The sequence below is a fragment of the Apus apus genome, chromosome 26, assembly GCF_020740795.1.
Source record: "Apus apus isolate bApuApu2 chromosome 26, bApuApu2.pri.cur, whole genome shotgun sequence".
NCBI classification, from domain to species: Eukaryota; Metazoa; Chordata; class Aves; order Apodiformes; family Apodidae; genus Apus; species Apus apus.
Window position 1 is genome coordinate 3,331,076 of NC_067307.1, and position 22,162 is coordinate 3,353,237.

A 22,162-nucleotide genomic window follows, 5' to 3' on the forward strand; every position below is an offset into this window, starting at 1 on the left:
CGGGGGGGGGGGGTAGGGGGGAGGGGGGAGGGGGGAGGGGGGGGGAGGGGGGAGAGGGGGGGGGGGGGGAGGAGGAGGGGGGGGGGGGAGGAGGGGGGGGGGGGGGGGAGGGGGGTAGGGCTGGGAGAGGAGGGGGGGGAGGAGGAGGGGGGTAGGGGGGAGAGGAGGGGGGGGAGGAGAGGGGGGGAGGGGGGAGGAGGAGGGGGGGGGGTTAGGGGGGGGGGAGAGGAGGAAGGAGGGGAGTAGGGGGGAGAGGAGGGGGGGGAGGAGAGGGGGGGGGAGGGGGGGGGGGAGGAGGAGGGGGGTAGGGGGAGAGGAGGGGGGAGGGGAGGGGGGTGGGGGAGGGGGGGGGGGAGGAGGAGGGGGGGTGGGGGGTGGGGGAGGAGGGAGGGGGGTAGGGGGGAGAGGGGGTAGGGGGGAGGAGGGGGGAGGAGAGGAGAGGGGGGGTGGGGGGAGGAGGAGGGGGGGAGGAGAGGGGGGAGGGGGGAGGAGAGGGGTAGGGGGGGAGAGGAGGGGGGGGGAGGAGGAGGGGGGTAGGGGGGAGAGCAGGGGGGAGTGACAAGCCCTGGGGAGAAAAACAAAACGACAAAATCAGGCTCCGTCCCAGCATCGTTTCCTCCCCCCCCCCAGCCCCCGCCCCGTCCCCTGCCCCAGCCCCACAGCAGCACCAGCAGGTACCTCCGAGCGCCCGGGGACGCGCAGCAGCCTCCAGAGCCTCCGCCAGAAGCTGCAGCCCCCTGCCCCTGGCTCCTAAATCTCCGGCCAGGAGCTCCCGGCAGCCCCAGGGGGGTCCTGCCCCCGCCCCGATAGGGCACAGCTGGGCTGGGGGCGGGGGGCTCAGCCCCCCCACCAGCTGCGGGCCATCGCCTCGTTAGCACAGCCGGGCTCGCGACCCCGACCCCCAGGCCCCCTGCCCGGGGGGGTTCGCTCTGGGGCCCCCCCACATGTCCCCCCCCCCATGTCCCCCCATGGCCAAGCCGGGAAAGCCGCGTCCCGGCGCCGGGGACCCCCGGCAGAGAGCCGGAGCCCCCGGGAAAGCGGCGGGGCTGGGGGCCCTTCCCCGGGAGCAGCCCCCCGGCAGGCGGGGGCCGGGGCGCAAGAGGGGCACGCTGCGGATCAGGGCTGCGGGATCGGGGCTGCGGGATCGGGGCCTGCGGGATCGGGGCTGCGGGGGTCAGGGCCTGCGGGGTCAGGGCAGCGGGATCGGGGCTGCGGGACGGGGCTGCGGGCCGGGATGGAGGGGGGAGGCTGCGGGATCAGGGCTGCGGGATCGGGGCCCCGGCCCCTTCCCGACAGCCACGCTCCGCTGCGTTGGGCGCCAAACCCGGGGCGGGGGCTGCGGGCCGGGGAAGGGGGGCTGGAGGCGGCCGCCCCTGCAGAGAAAGCGATGCCGATGAGGTGCCTGTGCCGCCGGGCTCCGCCTTCCAGGGACCGCGATCCCCTCCCGGCAACGTCCACGGGAAACTCCCGCTCGGTCCCCAAAGCAGCGCCCGGCACCCGCTGCTCTTTCGGCGCCAATTTGCCCAATCCAGGCACCAGCTGGAGGTGACACTGATGATTTTCCCGCTGGATATGGGGCAGGATCCCTCCGGCGAAGGGGGGAGCCCCGGGGCAGCCTAGAGACCCCCATTTGCCCCCCTCCCTGGAGGAGAAGTCTCCCTCCTGGTGCGAACCCCGCTACGCTGCTTCCTTGGAGCCCGGACTTGGGGGCGCGGACCCCCCAGCCCTGCGGGACGAGGCGGGACGAGGCGGGACGAGGCGGGACGAGGCGGGACGAGGCGGGACGAGGCGGGACGAGGCGGGACGAGGCGGGACGAGGCGGGGGCGGGTCTCGAACCCCCGCCCCCGCCCCCGCCCCTCTGGCGCCGCCTGGCGGCCCGGCGCGGCACGGCAGGGCGGGTCGTGCGGTGATGACGTTTCGGGGCCGCCGTCAAAAGCCGCCGCCGCTCCCGGCATGGCCCAGCTGGCCGCCGCCGCCGCGCTCGCCCTCGCTTTCCTCGTCTCCGCCTTCCTCTCTGCCATCCACAAGGTGGAGGAAGGGCACATCGGCGTCTACTACCGGTGAGTAAGCCCCCGCGGCGCGGCTGGTCGCTGTCCCCGGCGCGCTGTGCGGGCCCCTCTCACCGCCTCTCTCTCCGTTCGCAGCGGCGGCGCGTTGCTGACCGCCACCAGCGGGCCCGGCTTCCACCTCATGCTGCCCTTCATCACGTACTACAAGTCAGTGCAGGTGCTGCTGGGCTGCTGCCCGCCGGGCGCGGGGTCCTGCGCGGGGGGGGCGGGGGTCGTGCTGGGCTCTGGAAGCGGCCCCGGGGTCTGTCCCGCCGGGCGTGGTACCGGAGGCTGGGTCGGGGGGTTTGGCTCCTGCCCGAGGGCTGCGGGCACGGACCGAGGGTTGTTTTCCGCGGCTCAGGCGGGATTTGTGCCGGGAAAATCCTTTCCCTTCAGCCTCTCTTCCTCCCTCTCCCCGCAGACCACCCTGCAGACTGATGAGGTGAAAAACGTTCCCTGCGGGACCAGGTGAGACGTTCAGCTCTTACCCCCCTAGCCCTTCATTTCTGCTTTCAAGCCTGTCCCCTCCCTCTAGCTCGCTAGAAAACCTGTAATTTTGCTCCCACGTCCTGGATTTCCCCCAGCTGAAGTCCCTGGAAGGCTCGGTTTGGGGTTTCCCGGGGGGGTTGGGGTCCTGCCGTGGTGCTGCTCAGCCTCAGCCCCTTCGAGGGGAGTGTGTGTCCCCCCCAAGCTATCCTGCTGCTTCATTAATTTCTTTCCCCTTCTCTGGCAGTGGAGGAGTGATGATTTATTTTGACAGAATCGAGGTGGTGAATTTCCTGATCCAGAGTGCAGGTGAGAGACACTGGGGGGGTGTGGGGTGAGGTGCAGAGGTGGTGCCTGGGGGTGCTTTCCTGGCAGCCACGGGGGTTCAGCTCCCCCTGCCCCCTGGAACTTCTGCTCTAAGGGAAAAGCTCCACTGGGGTCAGGAAACGTGCAGAGCTGGGAGCAGCGAGGGGTGCAGGGGCAGGGTGTCCTGAGGGCAGAGGGGAGTGACCTGGGCAGCCTTTATCCCCAGCGCTGGGATTTGAAACCCCAAGGAAATATCAGCTGGTGCTGTGGAGTGTCAGCAATCAGTGAAACTCCCCAGGAAGAGGTGCTGGTTTGTGGGGTGGGCTCTGGGCTGGGGGTGAGCTCCTCATTTCAGAGCAGCACCACAACTCTTGCTGCTGTGACTGAGCTGTAAGGGTTTCTCTGGGGTGCTCAGACATCCCCCCATCCCTGCTCTGACACCACTTTCTCTTCCCTTGCAGTCTATGACATCGTGAAGAACTACACTGCTGACTATGACAAAGCTCTGATCTTCAACAAGATTCACCACGAGCTGAACCAGTTCTGCAGTGTCCACACGCTGCAGGAGGTCTACATTGAGCTGTTTGGTGAGCTGCCCCTCTGCTGCTGGCTGGGATGGTTCTGGTGGTGGTTTGTGTGGGCTCTTGGCGCCAAAGTCACTCACAGGCTTTTTACTCATAACCCAGTGTCTGTTCTGGTTGGAATCAGGATTGTTAACTGGTTGTTGGTGTTTACTCCTTGAAGGTTTTGGTGCTGAGCCCTTCAGTGTGTTTTAACAAGAGCAACCCAAAGCTGCCAGCAGCAGAGGGCTTGAGGGGAGAGAGCTATAATTCTGAGGTGACTTTGTGTGTTCAGCAAATGTGACTGAATCAATCACAGGGTTTTCTAGTCCAGGCAGAAAAGCCAACCTGTGCTCTTTGCTGCTGCCAACTGTGAGCAAGCACCCCTGGCTTTGGTGACTTTGAGTTTGGCGACTTTTGTGTCCTGTATGTGGCTGCAGAGCTACTGAGTGCTGGGGAACCTGCCTGCCCTTCCCTGGGAAGGTGGCAGCAGGTGGGAGATCTTTTGAGGAGGAGCTGTGGTTTCCTGGGAGAGACAAGAGCAGTCACTGAGTGTTTTGTTTCTGGCTGCGGATGGAGAAGAACCTCCCTGCAGTGCTGGCTGTGGGCAGGGTGTTGCTGTGAGTGGTTTTGCCCCAGACTGGGCAGGGTTTGTGCTTGAGAGCTCACAGGGTGTGTGCAGCCTCCTGTCCTCTGTTCCCACAGGGCTCTCCCCTTCCTGAGCAGCCCCTGCAGGGGCTGCAGCCCCAGGGCTCAGTCCCCCCAGCTCCTGCAGGGGCTGCTGGGGGGTGTCCTGGTCCTTTCCCAAGGAGCCCCTGGATCTGGGCAGCTGCTGCTGACAGCTGTGAAATGGGTCAGAGCTGCTGGGTTGCACAGCAGGAGCTTGTCTTAAGCCCCCAGTGACTCTGTTTGGGCTGGATGTTCCTGGCTGGGGTCTGGAGCTGGCACAGCATGTCCAGCAGATTGATGTCCTCTCTGCCCCCACAGCTGCCAGCAGGTGCAGGAGACCCAGAGCAGCTGCTTCATCAGCTCCTGGCTGAACTTCCCTGTGAGCCAGAGCTGCAGACAGCAGCCCCCAAGCCTGTACCCAGCAGTGCCATGGGATGGCTTCCAGGGCTGTGACATTCTCCTTTTTGCTCTGCCCTTCCCACAGCCCCTCCTGGGAACACTGCTGTCCTGAGAGCCTGTCCCTGGAGCAGGGGTTGGTGCTTTCTTCTGGAATTTCTGCTTGTCCATTGAGCCCAGCAGATGGTACTGGTGATTGTTTGCAGCCTGTGGAGAGAACTCCTGCAGCCAGTTCACATCCCTGCCTTTCCATGTTCTCTTGTCTCCTGCTGGCACAGCTGCAGTTCCTCATCAGTCAGGGTGTAGCTGGACTGTGGTGCTTCTGCATCAGAGCTGCACGTGTTCCCACCTTCAGGAATGAGCAGTCTGAGCCATCCCAGCCCGTGCTGGAGTGCTGACAGCAAAGCTGCCTTGTGGGCTTTGCAGTTACTTTCTCTTTTGGTTTTCCTCTAACCAGATCAGATTGATGAAAACCTGAAACTGGCCCTGCAGCAAGACCTGACTACAATGGCCCCCGGCCTGATCATCCAGGTAATTGGGGTTGCAGTTGGAGATGTTGGGGTGCAGATTGTGGGGAGGGACAAGGAGAATGAGCAGAACCCTTCCAGGAAATGGCTGTTTGAGCTGAGGAACGAGAAGAGTTTCCATCCCATCTCCTCCCAGGTTTGATGTGCTGGGTCTGCCTGGGTGTTGCTGTGGGTGCTGGTTTGCCCAGGGGCCAGTCTCCTGTGGTGTCAGAAGGGTCAGTCCCACGTGTGCTGTGTGGGTCTGGAGCTGGTCAGAGCTGTGGAGCACGTGGAGCTTTGTGTGGCAGAGCCCAGCCCAGCCTTGGCTCCCCTTGGCTCGTGGCTGTTGGCTGCTTGCCCCACGTTTGCCTCGGCCTCTCTTTCCAGGCAGTTCGAGTTACAAAGCCAAACATCCCTGAAACAATCCGGAGGAATTATGAGCTGATGTAAGTGCCTGGGCCTTGTCCCTTTGTGCTGCCCAAAGGAATCGTTCATCCAGACTAATGTGTGTTCCCAGCAGGCAGTGATCAGACTGCCCTGTGCCAGGCTGGAGCTCCTGCTGCCCGGCAGGAGGGGCTGGGGGGCTGCAGCAGACCATTTTTCTCTCTTACTTAGTTTAAATAATTTCATCATTAACAGCAGCCCCTAAACCGTACAGATGTGTATGGTCTGTGGCCTGCCTCTTGCAGAGGCATCACAGCAGCCTGCAGGGAGGGTTTCACACTGACTGGACTGAAAAGTCCTCCTGCTGTGGAGGGGAGGCAAAGGGCTTTGGTTTAGAACAGAAGCTGTGTGTGTGCAGGCACCTGGCCCCACTGTTTGGCTGCTGCCTGCCCTAGAGAGGTGCTTCAGGGAGGGTGATCCAGCAGCTGATCCTGCAGCTGTGGTGGGCTGCACACCTTTGTAACCAGCTTCTTCTGACTCCCTAGGGAGAGCGAGAAGACGAAGCTGCTGATTGCAGCCCAGAAGCAGAAGGTGGTGGAGAAGGAAGCAGAGACAGAAAGGAAGAAAGCCCTGATTGGTCTGTGCCCCTCTGCCTGCAGGCACTAATGGGATGGGGGGCAGAGCCCAGATACCAGGGAGGGACCCACCAGGCTCCCTGCTGGGTGATCAGACACTGCCAGAGAAACTCCAGAGGCTGTCAGGGGGGTTCCAGCCGTGCCCACAAACTGACGCCTTCCGAGGGCTGAGAATTTCTCCTGCAGTTTGTTCCCACTGGAAGGGGGTGGTGAGGGTTTCCCACGGGTGAAGTTGCCTCTGGCTTTAGGAAGACAGCATGATGGTGACGTGGACGTGTTCTTGTTCATTTCAGAGGCAGAAAAAATTGCACAAGTCGCTGAAATAACCTATGGACAGAAAGTGATGGAGAAGGAAACAGAGAAGCGAATTTCAGAGATTGAAGGTGAGTGGTGAAGTTTCCAGTAAGGAACGTCCTGTGCTGAACCTCATCTAGAGATCAGAACTGCAAGGTCCGTGGCTTGTCAGTGGGTACCTGCAGGCATTAGAGATGTTAAGGATGCAAACAGCACCTAAGCTTTAAGGTGCTCAGTGTGAGGATAAAACTTAGTTATGTGCAAGATGGTTCCTTGTCCTGATGGGGAGATTTTTCCTGCCTCTTCCATCTCTCTGCCCCAAGAGCAGCTGTAGGACAGCAACCAAGAAAGAACCAGGACAGGCCTAGAATAAGCTTTCAGTACCAGTTAAGATATTAAGTTTAAAAATGCTCAGCTGAAATGACCTTTGAGAAGCTGAATTTTTGGTTACATGCTAAGGGAAGAAGTCTTAAGGTTTTTTGTGTTAACTTTTCCAAATTCAGACCTTTTAAAGCTTGTTTGTGTTGGATTTCATGAGTTAAAAGTGCAGAATACCCAGTTTGAGGCAGATGTAAAAAGGGAAGCATCAACTGAAGTTCTCTTGAGTGATGCCTGTGTGACACTGGGGGACAGTGGAGGGGAAGGTGCTCATCTCCTCTGGTGACCAGTGCCAGGACAGGAGGAAATGGAATGAGCTGTTCCAGGGGAAGTCCAGGTTGGACATCAGCAAAAGGTTCTTCACTAGTGAAATAGTTAGAAAACAACACTTCATACTAGACACACTCTGGCAGAGCAGGATCTGTTAAGTAGCTTCTCACTCTTAGAGGTTGAGAGAAGGGGATGGGGACCTTCTTTTGTGGCAAGTTTAGTATTTTGCTTTAACCAGTAAATTTGTCATTTCTGTTTAGTTTGTTTTTTTGCTTTTCTATTCTCCTTGAGTTTTGCAGCCAACTAGTTTTAGGGACTAAGACTGAGCAGAAGCAAGAATAGGAATGTTTCTTTGCAGACTGTACTTCTTCAAACTTCCTCAAGGTGATCTTTCTAGGAGGTTGTACAAATTCCAGGATATGAGGAGGGGTCTGCAGTTCCAACTCAGAGTGGGAAGGACTTATTTTCAATTGTTACATTCATTATAGGCCCTTTTAAGCTTTGCAGAAGGCCACTGAGGAGCCAATTAAGAGTTTTACAGATCAGCAGGTTCTCATTAGGAAGTTCTTAGCAGAAATACAATAGATTTTATTTCTTATAAATGTGTGTCACTGAGTGTCAGGCTTTCAGTTCAACCCTGCTGGCAGAGGATTCCTGTCTCCCTCAGTCCTTCTGATGCCTCTCACTGGGACTGCTCTTTTTTAGCCAAAAGAGAGGAAGTTTCAGGCCAAACCATCCAGTTGTTTACATGATTTTTTTAAAGTGTAGCAGCTCACAGGACTCCTGCTAACACAGGTAAAGAAATGGTTTATCCAGCTGTGCAACTCCCAGGTCCAGACTGGCACATATGACAATTCTGTGGCTCCCTGCCAGAGAAAGAATGTTACAAGATCCCATGGAACCAGCTGGATCAAACTGCTCTTAGCCTTTAATGTGGTGGGCTGATATTATCACTGGATAGATAAAAAGTCAGAAGGAGAAAACAGGAGTGCAGTACAGAAAGAGTTGTTTCCTTCCTTAAATGCCCTTGCTAGCAGTCAGGGGATGTCAGTAGCCTGCAGGATCAGACCCTGCATGCAGTTGACACTGCAGAGAAGCAGCTTTCCAACATCTCCAACATCTGTTGGAGGCACTGAGCCTGGAAAGGTTCAAATTGCCTGCCTCCTTGTGCCAGATTTCTACCCTCAGTATCCCAGGCAAAATCCCATCTGGGGAATTGCTTTCCCAGTCTCAGGCTTCATCTGCAGAGCAGGCTCCTGTGCTCTGCCTGGAGCTCTGCACAGACACTGGGTAAATTCCACTGCTGCAGCAGGAGTTGCTGTGTGTTCAGCTCCAGAATTAGTGGCTGGCTGGAGAAGAAAGAGTGTTCTGGGCCAGTAATAAAAACCTGATGGTTATAAAATGCTTTGAGGTCTTCAGTTGCAGAGGCAATTTACTTTCTGAATGCTATCATCCTGCAGCAGTTTAGATGTAAAATGAGATCCCATTTCTGGGCTTTCTGTTTTGTTTCCTCCTCCCCTTGTTGCATCCCCTGCAGTTTAGAGGTGGACCTGGCCACTCAAAGAAGGTTTCAGCTGCAAGTGGTGCTAACATGGCTGGAAATAGAAATCTGAAGATGTGTTTTCTTCCAGATGCTGCATTTCTGGCCCGAGAGAAGGCCAGGGCTGATGCTGAGTGCTACACTGCCATGAAGGTCGCCGAGGCTAACAAGGTACTGTTGTTATTTCCTTCCCTGGGCTTTGGAGCAGCTCTTCTGACCTCAGGCTGAACAGACACTCAGCAAAAGAGCAGTCTGTGTTTATTGTTTGCTTCTTGTGTCTCATTGTTTGAGTCAAGAAGCAAAAGAAAGCTATCTCCTCCTCTCAGGAAAGTTTTCATCGAGACTGAAACAATTAGACCCCTATTTGCAAATTTATTTTTGTCTGGACAGACAGATTTATCTTAGCATACATGAAATACCTGCTCATCTCTGGAGACAGCTCTGCCAGGTGCTGGTGGCTCCCTCTGGAGATGGAACAGCAGTTTCAGTGGTGCCCTTTTGTGCTGACACCATCAGGAATGTCGATTCATTCCAGCCTGCAAGCAGCTGAAGCAGGGAGATCTCCAGGGTGCCAGGCAGGTGTTCAGGTCAAGAACAGCAGGAGCTGATCTTGCAGGTCACACTGCCAGGCTAGGAATAGTCTTGGGCCTGTAAAAGAGAAAAGAAATAAGAAATTAAAAAAAAATAAATTGAAACTGAAACTACATGGATAGAACAGGCTTGTTGTTGCAGCAGGTTCCCTGGATATCCCAGCAGGAAGACTTTGTTTTGTAAGGGTCAGTGAGAATGGACAGAGGTCTGAGATGTTTGTGCACAAGTTCTGTCCAGTTATTCTATCCTCTCTGTCCCAGTGTCATTATCCTGGACCAATGAGCTCTGTGAATCAGACTCCTCAGTCTAGTCTGGAAAAAAAGGCAGTTATATTTTTCTTTGCAGTAGCTTGCATTGCCAGGGCTTTCAGTAAGTTGTGCTTGTGAGCATCTCCATCTCTGGTATGTGTGGATCAAACACTTCCCTGGCTGCTTCCATCACTGCCTGGTGTTGTGATTTAGTCACTGGGATGTAGTTTCACTGGGACATGCACAGAGAGCCTTCACCTGGGTGCTGCATCTTTCAGCTGAAGAGAGGAGCAGCATCCCCTGCTGGGGTTGTGGGAGAGCAAGGCCCTCGTGTGCTCCTAGATGAGCTCCTGACTGAATCTGAGCTGGTGGTGATCTCTTTTCTTTCTGTGCAGCTGAAGTTGACTCCTGAGTACCTGCAGCTGATGAAATACAAGGCTATTGCAGCAAACAGCAAGATCTATTTTGGCAAAGATATTCCCAACATGTTTATGGACTATGCAGGAAGCCAGACCAAATTTGCAGAGGGACTAGCAGAAGGAATCCAAGAAGAGGAAGGGGGAGGAACCAGTGAGGACACAAAACTACTTCATAATGTCAACTGAAAAGATTTCTATTTGGCTGATAACAAAAGAAACATGAACTGGGAAGTTCCTTTTTTGCTTTCCCCATTTGTTCTACTGAAAGAGAGGAATCAGACTTAATACTTTCAATCTTTTGTATGACAATTAGACTCAAAGACTTTGTTATTTATGGGGTGTTTTTTTTCCAGTAACTTGTATGCAGCCAGCTCCAGGAATGCCCTCTACATGCACCTCTCCCTCTGGGACGTGTAGACCAAATTACTCTGGAGAGGCTACCTAGAGTGTTCTGCAGCCAGCTTAGAGGGGCACTTAGTTAATTTTGGGTTGAGATGGTTTGTAGCAATTAGCAGTAAAGACATGTTGAAGTTTTGAAGGGAAGGGAATTGCTGCTACAACTCATTTTGGTTTGGTTTGGTTTTTTTTCCTTGTTGGAAATTCCAGTACTTTTATTTCATACCCCCTTAAAAAAAGAAAAAAAGGGTGCTAGACTTTTGTACACTACTTGTGTCTGAAGGCCCAGGCCTTGTCTAAGTGGTAGGTTACTGCCTGGGATGTGAGACAGTCCAAGAGGCTGTGTCCACACTCCAGGCTCTTCCTGAACAAATGCACAAAAGCATCCCCTGGTTTGCCTGGGAGAGCAGCAAGTTCCACAAGTTCAGCTGCAACCCTGCAGGTTACCCAGTGAGTGTGGGGGGATGGAAGCCTCAGACTGTGTCACAGGTAGTGCCCCAGACTGTTTATTTTCTGCATCTTAACACTGCTTTGTTTTCCCTTTGTCATATTTGGGGAGGATGTGGCTTGAGAGTTTTTGGCAGCAGGGTACCTGCTAGGTGGGAGGTGGAGGCAGTGTCCTGGGCAGGCAGCAGTTGGACTTGGATGTCCAGTGAGACCAGAGTGGAAGCCTCATTCTGGTCACAGCCATCAGAGCTAGAGAAACTGGGGAGAAAAGAATTTTTGTCTCAGGGACCCTGACTTTGCAAAAAGCTTTCCTGGCAAGTAGCTGCTGGAATGACACTGCCAGGGTCAGAGCAGTTTATTACCTGACTCTGCAAGAGCAACTGGACTAAATGTTTACAGTGTCTTCCTCAAGAAGACATTCAGGTAAACTGAAACAAACAGAACCAAGTTACTGTTCATTTTGGGTTTGGTTTTTTTTCTGAGTAGACCTTGTGCATTGAAGTTTTCCTAGTAGCAAAGCACACAGAACATCATACTGAAAAGGCACAGAGCAAAGAAAATAGTCTCTGGCCTGTCCCAAGACAAGTTTTCCTTCTATGCTCAGAAGGATGCTATGGAATGTATGATATATTAACAGCAACACTCATCAATTCCCCACATACCAGCTGCAAAGAGGTAACAAGAGCTTGTCTTGTACATATGCAAAACTTGACCTAGTATTAAAGACAAAAGTCCAGGCCTGGAGAGCAAAGTTTTTCTTTCCCTAATCCATCTGCCACTTGGCAGGAGAGCCTCTTTATTAACTACAGTGCTAATTTGCAGCCAGCACACTAATGGCAGGTGATGCAAGGGTGAGTGCTGAGCTGTCAGAGACTAGCACGTTGCCTTTACAATCCTGTGTCCCAAACACTTGGTGTCACTTGTCAGTGTCTCACACATGCATTAACCTTTAACAAGGCAATCACACTAAGATGCAAACCTGCTTAATTGGAGCTGTTAGTTCCAGTCTTTTTATTAGTTTTCCTTGTTAAGAGAGTGACTTGTTGAGACTTAGGAGGACTAGTCCCATCTCCTGTGTCTCATCTTTGTAGATGTTAGAAAACAGGAGCCAAGGGAAGTTCCTTCTTTGTATTATGTTGGAAAACAGGAGCCAACTGTGCACTGCAGGGGGGAGCACAGCAGTGGAAAAATGGCAGCAGTAGCTCTAAGCTGTGATATTGCTGACTTTTATGAGCAAGGAAGAGCAGGGACATAAATGGTACCTAAGCCTTTGAGGATGATCTTGTTTGGCAATGTTAGACATTTCCATTAACAACTACAAACTCCTTTTTATGTAAGTGTTTTTCATGAATAAAAAGACCCAAATAAATGGAAGTGGTATTATAAACTGTGTTCATGCATGGTAGGAAAATGGTTTGTAATAAATAGGTCTTAATGAATTTTTTAAAATTGAAAACATTACTGTTAAAGTATTCCTGTAATTTAGTTGAAGTGTGAGAGTACAAAAAACAGTTGCAATCTTACCAGCCTTGACAAGCCAGAATCTATTGTTTTCATTCAGGTTTTTCATTGTATGTATAATTTCCTTGATCTTCCAGATTAGGTGTGTCACTACCTGTAAATCTTTATTCCAGCTCTCTAACTGAGATTTTGTCCAAAGCTCTTGAAATCTTGACATGAAGAGCTGAGTTATAAAACAGCTGTCTAATAAAGAAAACACAGCTTTGTGGCAATGCTGGTGCCTGAGAGTGGCTTTTGGAAATGTCTTGTGTATGAAGTTAAAAGCCTTTTTATTTTAGTATTTGCTATGACAATAAAATGGCCTTCAATTTTAGTATCAGTCTTTTTTTTTTTCCCCTCCATGGATAACCTAAACACAATGTGTAGGTACATTTGCAGGGTCAGACTTACCAGTTCTTCCTTGTCTGGAGAGCAGGAGAGAGGAAAGCCAAGCTCTGGCAGGAGAAGAGGGGCAAAGGTGTCCCTGTCAGCCCAGCAGCCAGCCAAGGAATGCCACAGGCATCTTTCAGCCCCACTTTATTAACCACATTGCTGAAAAATACAGTAATGGGCAAATATCTGGGATTTGGTCAAGTTTGCAGAGAATCATTGTCGTGTTTCACCAGACAAAGGGCAGGAACCCTCTGGGTGTTTTTAAACAGCTGTGTAAATACTGTCAGTGCTCTGAGCCTGGGGAGGGAGAGTCAGTTCTGCACATTAAGGCAAATATTTTAGTTAATGGGTTCCAGCTGGCAGTTTCCCAGTCTTTCCATCTGACTTGTCCCAATAAAGGCTGGCATTGTCCACAGACTGGGGGCCCCTGTGCCCCACCCTGGCTGCACCCCTCATGCTCCCCCTCTCCTGCCCCAGCTCCCACAGGGCACACACAACAAACGCTGTCACCTGTCCTGGTTTTACAAAGCTTTTTTTTCTTTTTTCCAGTAATAATCAAAACTCACACCACACAGAGACTGCTCCTCGTGAAGAGCAGGGTGTTTAGGGGGGGGGTGGGTTGTGGGTTTTCTTGTTTGGGGAGTGTTTTCTCTTGGAGCACGCGAGGCGTGTGGGTGAAAACGAGCTCTGGGGCAGCACGGAGAGGGGCAGCACGGAGAGGGGCAGCACGGAGAGGGACAGCACGGAGAGGGGCAGCACGGAGAGGGGCAGCACGGAGAGGGGCAGCACGGAAAGGGGCAGCACGGGCCCGCGGAACGAAGGCGGCTGCCGGGTTTCGGAGGAGCGTGTCCAGCCCTGGAGCCCCCGGCACCAGGAAGGCAGGGAGAGGGTGCAGGGAAGGGCACAAAAACCATCAGAGGGATGGAAAACCTCTGCTGGGAGACACGGGGAGAGACTCTGGGTTATTCAGACAGGCCGTCTTGTGGCCTTCCAGTACGCCAAGGGGGCTGATAAGAAGAGGAGGAGCACGATTTTTAGCAGGTGCTCGGCCAAGCGAGCGGTAACTGAAGAGAAGGAGGCGGGAGTAAAGCCAGGCAGGAGGAACAAACGCTTTACACGGAGGGTGCCGAGACAACGGCCCGGGCTGCCCGGAGCGGCGGCACAAGCCTCATCCCCGCGGCACTCCCGGCCGGACAGCGCCGGGCTGGATCCGCAGCTGAGCGCGGGGCTCGGACCAGGCCCTTCCCGGGGCCCTTCGCCCCGCACCGCGCGGCCCTCCCGCGCCTTCCGCTCCGGCCGAGGGTCCCTGCCCCCCCCCCCCCGCGCTCCCCGGCCTGCAGCTGTCACCCACCGGTCGTGGTCAGGATCTGCGGACGGCGTGATGAGAGGGCGGGGCGGGCGGTGCGGGGCGGGACCCCCGGTGCGGGGCGGGACCCCGGCCCGGCCCCGCCGCCATGTCCCGCCGACCTCCCCACCATGGCGGCGGCGCCCCGGCCCCGCCCCCCCGTCCCTTACGCTGCCATTGGTCGGCTCCGCGCGGCGGCGCGATCCGATTGGCTGTGAGGGCATGAAGGGGGCGGGCCCGGGCGGGCGGCGGGGCGCGGGCATGGCCGGCGGGGACGGGCTGGGCGCGGCGCTGCGGGCCGTCCGCGAGCAGCTGCAGCAGGCGGCGGCGCGGCGGCCGCAGGTGAGGGGGCCGGGGGCTCGGGGTGTGTGTGGGGGGGTTCAGCCCGCCCGGCTGGGCCCGGTAGCCACGGTGGGAGGCCGCCCTGTCAGCTCAGGGACGGGCCCGGTCCCCGAGACGGGCCCCCCCGCCGCTGTCAGGCCCCCCTCCGGTGTTGTGCGCGGGCGGTGGGGTGAGCTGGGGTGGATGGAGGGAGCTGACGGGGCGGCTCGGGGCCTCCCCTCACCGCGGGTGCTTCCGCAGGGGCTGCCGGCCGTGCCGCCGCGGCTGGTGGCCGTCAGCAAGACGAAGCCGGCGGAGATGGTGATGGACGCCTACCGGCACGGGCAGCGCAGCTTCGGGGAGAACTACGTGAGTCGTTCCAGCCTGGGGAGCTGGGCTGGCTCAGGGCGGCAGCTCCTCGCCCTCTAGGCCTGAGGGACGCGTTGGTCATTCCAGAGAAGACCGGTCTTGTGGTGTAGGTACCTCTGGTCTGGTTTTAATGAGGTTGTCTTGGGTTCTCCCAGGTGCAAGAGCTGCTGGAAAAGGCATCGGACTCGAGAGTAAGTACACAGCTCCGCGTTCTCCTGTTACAGCTGTGTGCTGAGAGCTGCCCAGCAAAATCTTGGTTTGTTTTTTTGTTTTGTTAGGGAATTGGCTGTTTGATCCTTCTCTTTACAGAGAAACGTGGGGTTATTCTTAGCTCCTTGCCTTGCTGGCTTCAGGGGATGGGGTGAATACGTGTGCCTTAGTCATGAAGTATTTGTCAGAGCTTCACCTTTTGGGCTTTCTGCTGTTGGAGCTGCATGTTCCTGCTTTGAAGAAAAATGGAAGCCCTCAGTTTGGGGAAAACACATTGTTTAATGATTGCTCAGTTACAAAAGAGCTTTGCCTTCCCCATCCCCCTTGCAATGCTCTGCAGCCACAGCCCTGGACTTCTCCAGGCTGTGGAGCAATCTCAGCACACACCACAAGCACTGCCTGAACTGTGTCTTTCAGAGTAAACAAGAGACTGAGTGTCTGGTGTTTTGTTTGTGGGCAAACTAAGACCTATGGACTCTGTGGGGAAGGGGAATTTTCATTTCAATCTACCTGTTCCTCTCTGCTTTCAGATTCTGTCCTCCTGCCCTGAGATTAAGTGGCATTTTATTGGCCACCTGCAGAAAAGTAACGTCAACAAGTTGATTGGTAAACTCTCTTGAATTTTATTTGCAGTGACCTTGGGGGCAATAGTCTTCTAATGTTCAATTAATAACAGCCTTATTTGCATTAACTCAGCCCTGTGTCTGTGCAGGGAGCTGGGCTGCAGGTACAAAGATTCCTGTGCCAGTAGATTTTCCATCAGCCTGTGTCTCCTCCCCAGCTGTCCCCAACCTGTTCATGCTGGAAACGGTGGATTCTGTGAAACTGGCAGACAGAGTCAACAGCTTATGGCAGAAAAAAGGGTCATCCCAGAAGCTGAAGGTCATGGTGCAAGTGAACACAAGTGGAGAAGACAGTAAGTGGCTTCTCTGGGTGATGTGCAGGTTTGTCCTGCTGGCCCAACAGAAACAACCTGAATGCCACGGGTTGGTTTGTGGTCTTGAAATATTTCTCTAAGCTCAGATGAAACTTGCTCAACTGTTAGCTTCCTGCTGGCTGTGGGGAGGGGAGGTTTCTGGCAGAACTGGGCACAGATCTCCCCTTTTGTTGCCAGGTAAGCATGGCCTTCCTCCTGGAGACACCACGGCTGCTGTGGAGCATGTGATCAACAAGTGTCCCAGCCTGGAGTTTGTGGGGCTGATGACCATCGGCAGCATCGGGCACGACCTCAGTAAGGGACCAAATCCTGACTTCCAGGTGAGATGCTAGAAGAAAATGTGTTCAGAGCAGTACAGAGCTCCAGCTGGCAGAATTCCTGCAGGTGCCTGGCTCGTTCTTGCAGGAGCTGGGTGCCTGGAGGTATTTGGTCCTCTGAAGCTGTAGCCAGGATATCAGCAGGGGCACCTCATGTAGCAGTTGCTCCCCTGGATGCTCTGGTCCTGCCTTCAGGGAAGGTTTTGTTCAGCACGGGGTGCAGCAGGCAGAGGAACTGGGTCTGGTTCCCTCCTCTGCCACGCTGTGTGGTGATTGGATGTCTTCAGAAGATGTGCAGACTTGTCAGTGTGTGTGTTGTCAGTGAGGTGCTGGGAACGGGGGATCTCCGGGTGCTGTCACGGTGCTGCAGAGCAGCCTTCAGTGGGAGGTGTGGGAATTGCAGGTGCTGTGTGAAGGAGACTTCAGAGAAAGGCAGAAATCGTGATCTGTAGAGCCCTGAGGCTGACTGGCATGGCTGTCAGGTGTGCGAGCCTCTCCTCTTCCCTCTTTCTATCCAGATGCTGCTGTCTCTGAGGCAGGAGGTGTGTGACAAGCTGAACCTCCCTGTTGAGAAGGTGGAGCTGAGCATGGGCATGTCCACGGACTTCCAGCATGCAGTAAGTCTGGTTTCTTTCTGCCACTTCTTCTCTTGGTAACCAACTGTGCCAGCACCAGCAGCAGGCACCCCAAGTCATCCAGATGGGGCTCTGGGCCTCTCCTGGTCCTGGGATCAAGTTCTGGGGATCAAAACAGACCCTGACTGAAGCTGGGGGTGGCGAGTAGGTGGGGAACTGTCCTTCTGTGACATGGAGAGCATGGAGGCTGGAGACAGCCTGTGTTGGCAGGAGTGGGTGGCAGCCCAGCCCTGAACTGCTCCTTTCTCTTTGTAGATAGAGGTTGGATCCACAAACGTCAGGATCGGAAGCACCATTTTTGGAGAGCGAGATTATTCCAACAAAGCAGTGGGTGGCAAGGTCCCTGCTGAAGCTGGAGGCAAAACAGAGACTGTGACAGCCCAGGATCATTAGATGGAAACAAAAAGAGTGGCCTGGGGAGAGGATAGATGATGGGAGACCTCACTATGCATCCTCACCTCCCTCCGTGTCAGCACACCATCGTGGCAGGGAATTCCTTGTGGCAGAACAGAGGCCAGAAAAATGCCTCATGATTAATTGTGATTGTAGAGTACCTGTAGAAACTGGAATTTTTTATAACCAAAAAAATATAACCAAAAAAATGATAAGAAAATTGATGGTGGAAAGTGACTGTAGAGTCTTGGCTCATTCAGGGTTGTTACAACACTGACCTTTCAGTGACTGGGTTGGACAAACTGTTGGTCAGGATGGAGTTGCTAATGCACAGGATGTGTCTGCAGCAGTTTTGGTGGTTGTGGTTTCACTGAGGACTGAAGTTATAATTTTGCCTGAGATCTATAAATATTTCCCCAAATAAAAGTGTTGCACGTGGTCACCAGTGAGGGGTGCTTACCTGGAAACTGTGATAGAGATGTGCTGTGACACCCAGAGGCTGTGTCTGTTTAATGAGGGGATGGATAACAAGCACACAAGGATGGATAAGGAGCACGTGAGTTCATGGCCTAGTGTTTTGGATCCAGCTCACAACGTAGGAGTGTCTTTTTTTTTGGCTGAAGTTCCTATTTGTTCTTTTCAGGCTAACACTGCTAACTTTGCCCATTGGTTCTGTGTCTGCTCACATCTGGGATGCTTTCAACCTTCCCTTCCCCTCTTGTGAAGTGTTGTTGGGAGTTATTTCCATCTTGCCTAGTAGTTCTTGATGCTGTATGGTTTGTTTTTTTGTCAGAATGGGGCTTTTCTGCAAGGCCCTTGGTCCACTGTCTTCATCTGGTTGAGGCTGGTAACGCTTGCTTGTCCTGTAGTGAGGTTTGAGGTTAAAAGTATCGTTGTCCCACTGTGTTCTAGGTTCCTGAAAAAAACAAAACAGTTGCCCCTGACAGAGCTTCATGGGTTATGTCTTAATATCTGAAGTTCTGGGCTGGCCTTTGCCTCTCCTGGAAGAGGGACATGGGACTCTCACTGCAGTGACTGCCCACCCAGGTGTGAGCAGAAGCTCCTGCCTTCTGCCACGTGCTCTTTGGCCAACAGCAGCGACAGCAACTCTCTCCTGTAACCTGTTGCAACTGCATTTTTGGGCTTTTGTCTGCTGGTCAGAGGAGGACATGTTGGTTGCCAACAGGAACATCCTTCCCAGGCTTTTCTGTGTGTGTGTGGTTAAATCCAGCTGTTGGTTTTACTCTCTTGACTATAAATGCTGAATGTAAATGAAAAGAGTCAGCTCTTAACACCAACCTGTCATAGCTACGTGGTGTGGAAGCAACATGCAGGCTGAGCACTGTGCCATGTGTTGGTTCATAGTCTATTAATTAAAAGTGGTGAATTTTAATACCATCTGTGCCAACTATAAAGCTATTAAAGATGTTATTTTTATCTCCCAGCCTGGTAAGTTGTGATTGAAGTGATTTCCCTAACTTGGAGCTGCTGTTGAGTGGGTCTTGCTTGTCTCGGGATGGAGGCAGGAGAGTGGTTTGAAAGACAGCTGAAACTGAGCTGGTGAGTAAAGGGAGGCTTTTTTTTTGATCAAAAGAGAAGAAAAATAGCTGCAGAGCTGGGCGAGATGTCAGATGGTGTGAGCTGTTCCTGGAGGAGCCCTCTGGGTGGCACTGCTCCCCTGGTTCACCGAGGGAGGGCCAGCAGCTCCTTGCTGCTGCCGGACAGGTACAGCTCAGTAACGACTCTCATAAGTAACTGTATTTCCCATATGGAATCATGGAATGGTTTGGGTTGGAAGGGACCTTCAAGATCACCCAGTTCCGACCCCCCTGCGTGGGCAGGGACACCTCCCACTGGACCAGGTTGCTCCACATGACAGTTGACACATGATAGTTGAAGTGAATCCCATCCTCTTCCACCTCTCTCTTCCCAGAATCTGAGCACCACGCACTGCTCACGGATCCTCCTGGGTGCCAGTTTTCCAGCCCTCAAAGCCTTCAGTTTATTTCACAGAGCAAAGTCCCTGCTCTGCCCGCCCCGGCTGCGCGGCCGCGGCTCCTTCTGCCTGAGCCCGGCACTGCAGGGCGGGTCAGCGCTGAGAGTTGTCTTGTCCTGTCCCTCGTGTCCCCTCTGGTCTCTAGTCCTGTCCCTTGTCCTGTCCCTCGTGTCCCCTCTGGCTTCTCTCTCAGGCGTTTTCTGCTTATTTCCTGAGTTTAAACTGGACACTTGCCAAGCTCGATCCAGCGCTAAACGGTGCAGACTGGGAGGTGAGGGTGCAGGGGTGGCTGAGGGCAGCGCAAGGCTTGTCCTGGCTTCCGTGCACAGTGTTTTGGGAGCAGACTGGCTCACGACAGCCTGTGGTCTTCGGGTGTTCTGCTCTGCCTGTTGGAACGTTCAGGGCTCCGTCGGCTGCGGTGGGTGGTGCCTCCCGTGGTGGTTCTGGGGAGCCCCGGGGCTGGGATGCTCCCAGCTGTGGGAAACCTCCAGCTGGGCTGTCTGGGCCGTGCAGGTGTCCTGTGGGGAGCAGCTGGGGTGCAGCGGGCACCTCCAGCACCTCCTGCTCCTCCTGGAGCACGAGGTGTGGAGCCGCGGTGCCGGTGACGCCGGACACCTGCCCGGGGGGAGCAGGGTGCAGACCACCCACTCCTTCCGCAGAGGTCACCCGGCAGATGGGAACTGCTGGTCACTGGAGTGGAGCCAACGAGCCGGAGATGAAAGGCTCCCTGGCCTCTTAATGAACCCCTCCCCGCTCAGGCACCTCAGCCCCCTGCACCACAAGCTTTATTTACATCCATTAGAAGCACTTGGCCGGTTTATTGAAGCAGCAGAGCAGCCGCTCCCCCTCCTCGGGGCAACCTCACTGTCAATATTTGCCTTGGAGGAGCGTGTCCAGCAGATGAAGCCCCGTTTTGTGGCCAGAGGGGACTCCTCCTCCCTCCTGACTGGCAGCCCTTGCTGCGGGCGTTGGAGCACAGGCACAGCCCCGGGGCTTCCCAGCACTGCCTGGAGGTGATGCTCATTTCCACGCTGTCCCTTGGGTGGGGGCTGGTCAGGCTGACCCCCCCACACCCCGAGCCACGACGGTGTGTGGAGCAAGGAATTCACATGTGCAATGGAGAAAAAACCCCTTCCAGGAGGCTTGGGGAGCGTGTGTGGGAGATTTTAAAAAGAGTCAAACTGTCAGTGCTGCTGGACTGGGTGCTGTGGCTCCCCCGGAGAGATGGAATGGCCACCCAAGGTCATCCTCATCCTCAGGGAAGCGCTGGTGCCAGAGCAGCAGCCACTCTGGTTAGAGGCAGCCATAAAAAAGCAGGAGCTTTGGGTCAGTTCCCTGCTCTGCCTCAGGCTCCTGCTGTGGCTGGGGCTGCTGTGGGCAGGTGAGAGCCCAGGGGTGGCCGGGAGCAGCTCGGCCCGAGGCAGAGCCTTCTGCAGCCCTTCAAAGTGGAAAGTGTGTTTATTTCTGGGATATCGGGTTTCCGGCAGGAAGGCCAGCAACTGCCAAGGTTTTTATTGGATCCCAGTGAAAGGAATCCAGAGAGCCCTGCGCTTGTTGTCTTTCCCTGTGCCTGCAGTGGTTTCTACCTTTGAATGGGAGCAGGGGGAATGGGGATTTGGCACCCGGCACCGGCACGGCTGTGGTGATGGAGTTTCAAACAGGTTGCCTTGTTGTCTCCCAGGCAGGAGGCATCAGGAGGGGTCGGGCCTGGGAAAGCACCGAGAGGGGCTTGGAAGTAGTTGAAAGAACCTCAACTCCATCAGGCTTGAGGCATGTGGGAAGTGTTGCTTGAGCTCCCCCGCTCACAGGGCTGGATATTTCACATTTGTTACTCGTTTGGACAAGGTTTTGACTGTTCTTGGAGGTAATTTTATAGGAGATTGAAATCCTGGAGACCACGTACAGTGGCTTGATTGCTTCAATGTGTTGTAGAGACAACTCCAGAGTTCTCATTGCCCTTGGATGCTGCCAGCACTGACCAACATTCTCCAGGACCTGAGGTCTGTGCCAAGTCCTGTTCCTGTCCACTCACAGGGAGCTCTTGGCTTAATGCTGGTGTCTCCCAGGGCCCCTTTTACCTGAAGTCCTGCGTCTTGTGCTGATGGGCAGAGGCAACTGGTGCTGCGTGGTGCGTCCGAGGCTCCTTGTAAGCTCTGAAGTTCTTGGAGACAAGGATTTCTTGATTTAGGGCTTGATTCATGGAAAGAAGGTGACAGAGCCTTGTGCGCTGCAGCTTTCCGGGATTACATCCCTGTTTGGTGCTGGGCTGGGTGTATTGTGAGTGCCTCTTGTCCCAGACAGACACCAGACAGTCTCCTCTCCCTGTTGGTGGGGACACCCTGGTGGACCAGTGAGCTCCAGCCTGTGGGCTTATCTCCAGAATAAGGAGGAAAAACTTTCTGTGATGTCTGCAGTGGGAGGCACAGCTCACCAGGTTGGCTTTGGGGAGGGGTTCCATGCTGGATCCTCACAGGATCTCTGAGCGGATACTGGACACACACAGTTTCCTGTTGCTTGTCCAGCTTCAGCTGCAGGATCTGGGACCAGCATCCTGCAGTGCTGAGCACGGGGGGGTTGGGAATTTCTGCTGTGGACATTTTGCTCAGTGGAAAAAAGGAAAAAAAGAAAAAGAAAAAAAAAGAGGGGGGGAGGAAGATGTGGGTTATCTTTTACCAACAAGCTGATGCTGGTCTCCAGGGCTCCTGGGTCTTACAGCTGACCCCACAGGGCCAGGGATGGACAAGACCTTGGGGCCAATATCCTTGTCACTGCCTGGCAGGGGGCAATGAAGACCTAGGCAGGGAAGAGCTGGAGAACTGGGGCACCCACTGGTTAAGTGGCTAACGAGCTGTGGGGAAACCGGGCTGCTTACAGTCCTGAGCAAAAGTGCATGTGGGAGCAGCCTGGGAGAGTGTGCTGATGAGTATCTCCTCAGCCTGACGCCCTCTGCCACAGCCAGTTGTATTTATTTGGAGAAAGGAGTAAATTTCTCTTCCCCTCCAGGAACTCCTGGTCCTGGAGAGAAGCTGCATTCCCAGCACCGTCTCTTGCCGTCCTTCCATGACCCTCTTCCTCCGCTCCCTGGCGCGGGGTCCTGGAGCCTTCACTGCCTGCTTTTGATCCCTTTTGATTTGAAGCTGCAGTGAGCCGTGGCCTCGGAGCAGCTGAGCCC

General features: G+C 54.8%; 2 protein-coding genes and 1 long non-coding RNA gene across 9 annotated transcripts; 2 read left to right on the forward strand and 1 right to left on the reverse strand.

The window, feature by feature from the left end:
- Positions 1-1,910: 1,910 nt before the first annotated feature.
- LOC127394678 (erlin-2) lies at positions 1,911-12,408 on the forward strand. 6 transcript variants are annotated; one of them, XM_051640782.1, is made up of 12 exons: positions 1,911-2,061; positions 2,146-2,227; positions 2,471-2,517; positions 2,783-2,844; positions 3,303-3,428; positions 4,555-4,602; positions 4,924-4,997; positions 5,360-5,418; positions 5,902-5,993; positions 6,285-6,374; positions 8,565-8,644; positions 9,708-12,408. In XM_051640782.1, exons 1-12 carry the CDS (start codon positions 1,955-1,957, stop codon positions 9,915-9,917), a joined length of 1,077 nt encoding a protein of 358 aa, XP_051496742.1. In that variant the 5' UTR covers positions 1,911-1,954; the 3' UTR covers positions 9,918-12,408. The 6 variants fall into 6 exon arrangements, with proteins under 6 accessions (XP_051496742.1, XP_051496743.1, XP_051496744.1 ...); XM_051640783.1 differs by lacking the exon at positions 4,555-4,602; XM_051640784.1 differs by lacking the exons at positions 5,360-5,418; positions 5,902-5,993; positions 6,285-6,374; positions 8,565-8,644; positions 9,708-12,408 and adding an exon at positions 5,130-5,216.
- On the reverse strand, positions 8,837-13,936 carry LOC127394680 (uncharacterized). Its single transcript, XR_007891674.1, has 3 exons — positions 13,819-13,936; positions 12,486-12,626; positions 8,837-9,121 (listed from the first exon to the last, which is right to left on the reverse strand). It is a non-coding gene; the product is annotated as an uncharacterized LOC127394680 (long non-coding RNA).
- Positions 13,937-14,059: 123 nt separating this feature from the next.
- On the forward strand, positions 14,060-18,438 carry PLPBP (pyridoxal phosphate binding protein). 2 transcript variants are annotated; one of them, XM_051640875.1, is made up of 8 exons: positions 14,060-14,154; positions 14,395-14,502; positions 14,658-14,693; positions 15,243-15,318; positions 15,425-15,628; positions 15,827-15,969; positions 16,485-16,583; positions 16,857-18,438. In XM_051640875.1, the coding sequence occupies exons 1-8, from the start codon at positions 14,074-14,076 to the stop codon at positions 16,992-16,994; spliced, it is 885 nt and encodes a 294-aa protein (XP_051496835.1). In that variant the 5' UTR covers positions 14,060-14,073; the 3' UTR covers positions 16,995-18,438. The 2 variants fall into 2 exon arrangements, with proteins under 2 accessions (XP_051496835.1, XP_051496836.1); XM_051640876.1 differs by having other exon boundaries at positions 15,494-15,628.
- The last annotated feature ends 3,724 nt before the right edge of the window (positions 18,439-22,162 follow it).

Bases quoted from the DNA above. Each gene is read 5' to 3' on its own strand.
- LOC127394678 (XM_051640782.1), top strand. From the start codon at position 1,955: ATGGCCCAGCTGGCCGCCGCCGCCGCGCTCGCCCTCGCTTTCCTCGTC. The intron at 2,518-2,782 runs GTGAGACGTTCA...CTTCTCTGGCAG, and splicing joins AACGTTCCCTGCGGGACCAG to TGGAGGAGTGATGATTTATT. The intron at 3,429-4,554 runs GTGAGCTGCCCC...CCCTTCCCACAG, and splicing joins GGTCTACATTGAGCTGTTTG to CCCCTCCTGGGAACACTGCT.
- PLPBP (XM_051640875.1), top strand. From the start codon at position 14,074: ATGGCCGGCGGGGACGGGCTGGGCGCGGCGCTGCGGGCCGTCCGCGAG. The intron at 14,503-14,657 runs GTGAGTCGTTCC...GGGTTCTCCCAG, and splicing joins GCAGCTTCGGGGAGAACTAC to GTGCAAGAGCTGCTGGAAAA. The intron at 14,694-15,242 runs GTAAGTACACAG...CTCTGCTTTCAG, and splicing joins AAAAGGCATCGGACTCGAGA to ATTCTGTCCTCCTGCCCTGA.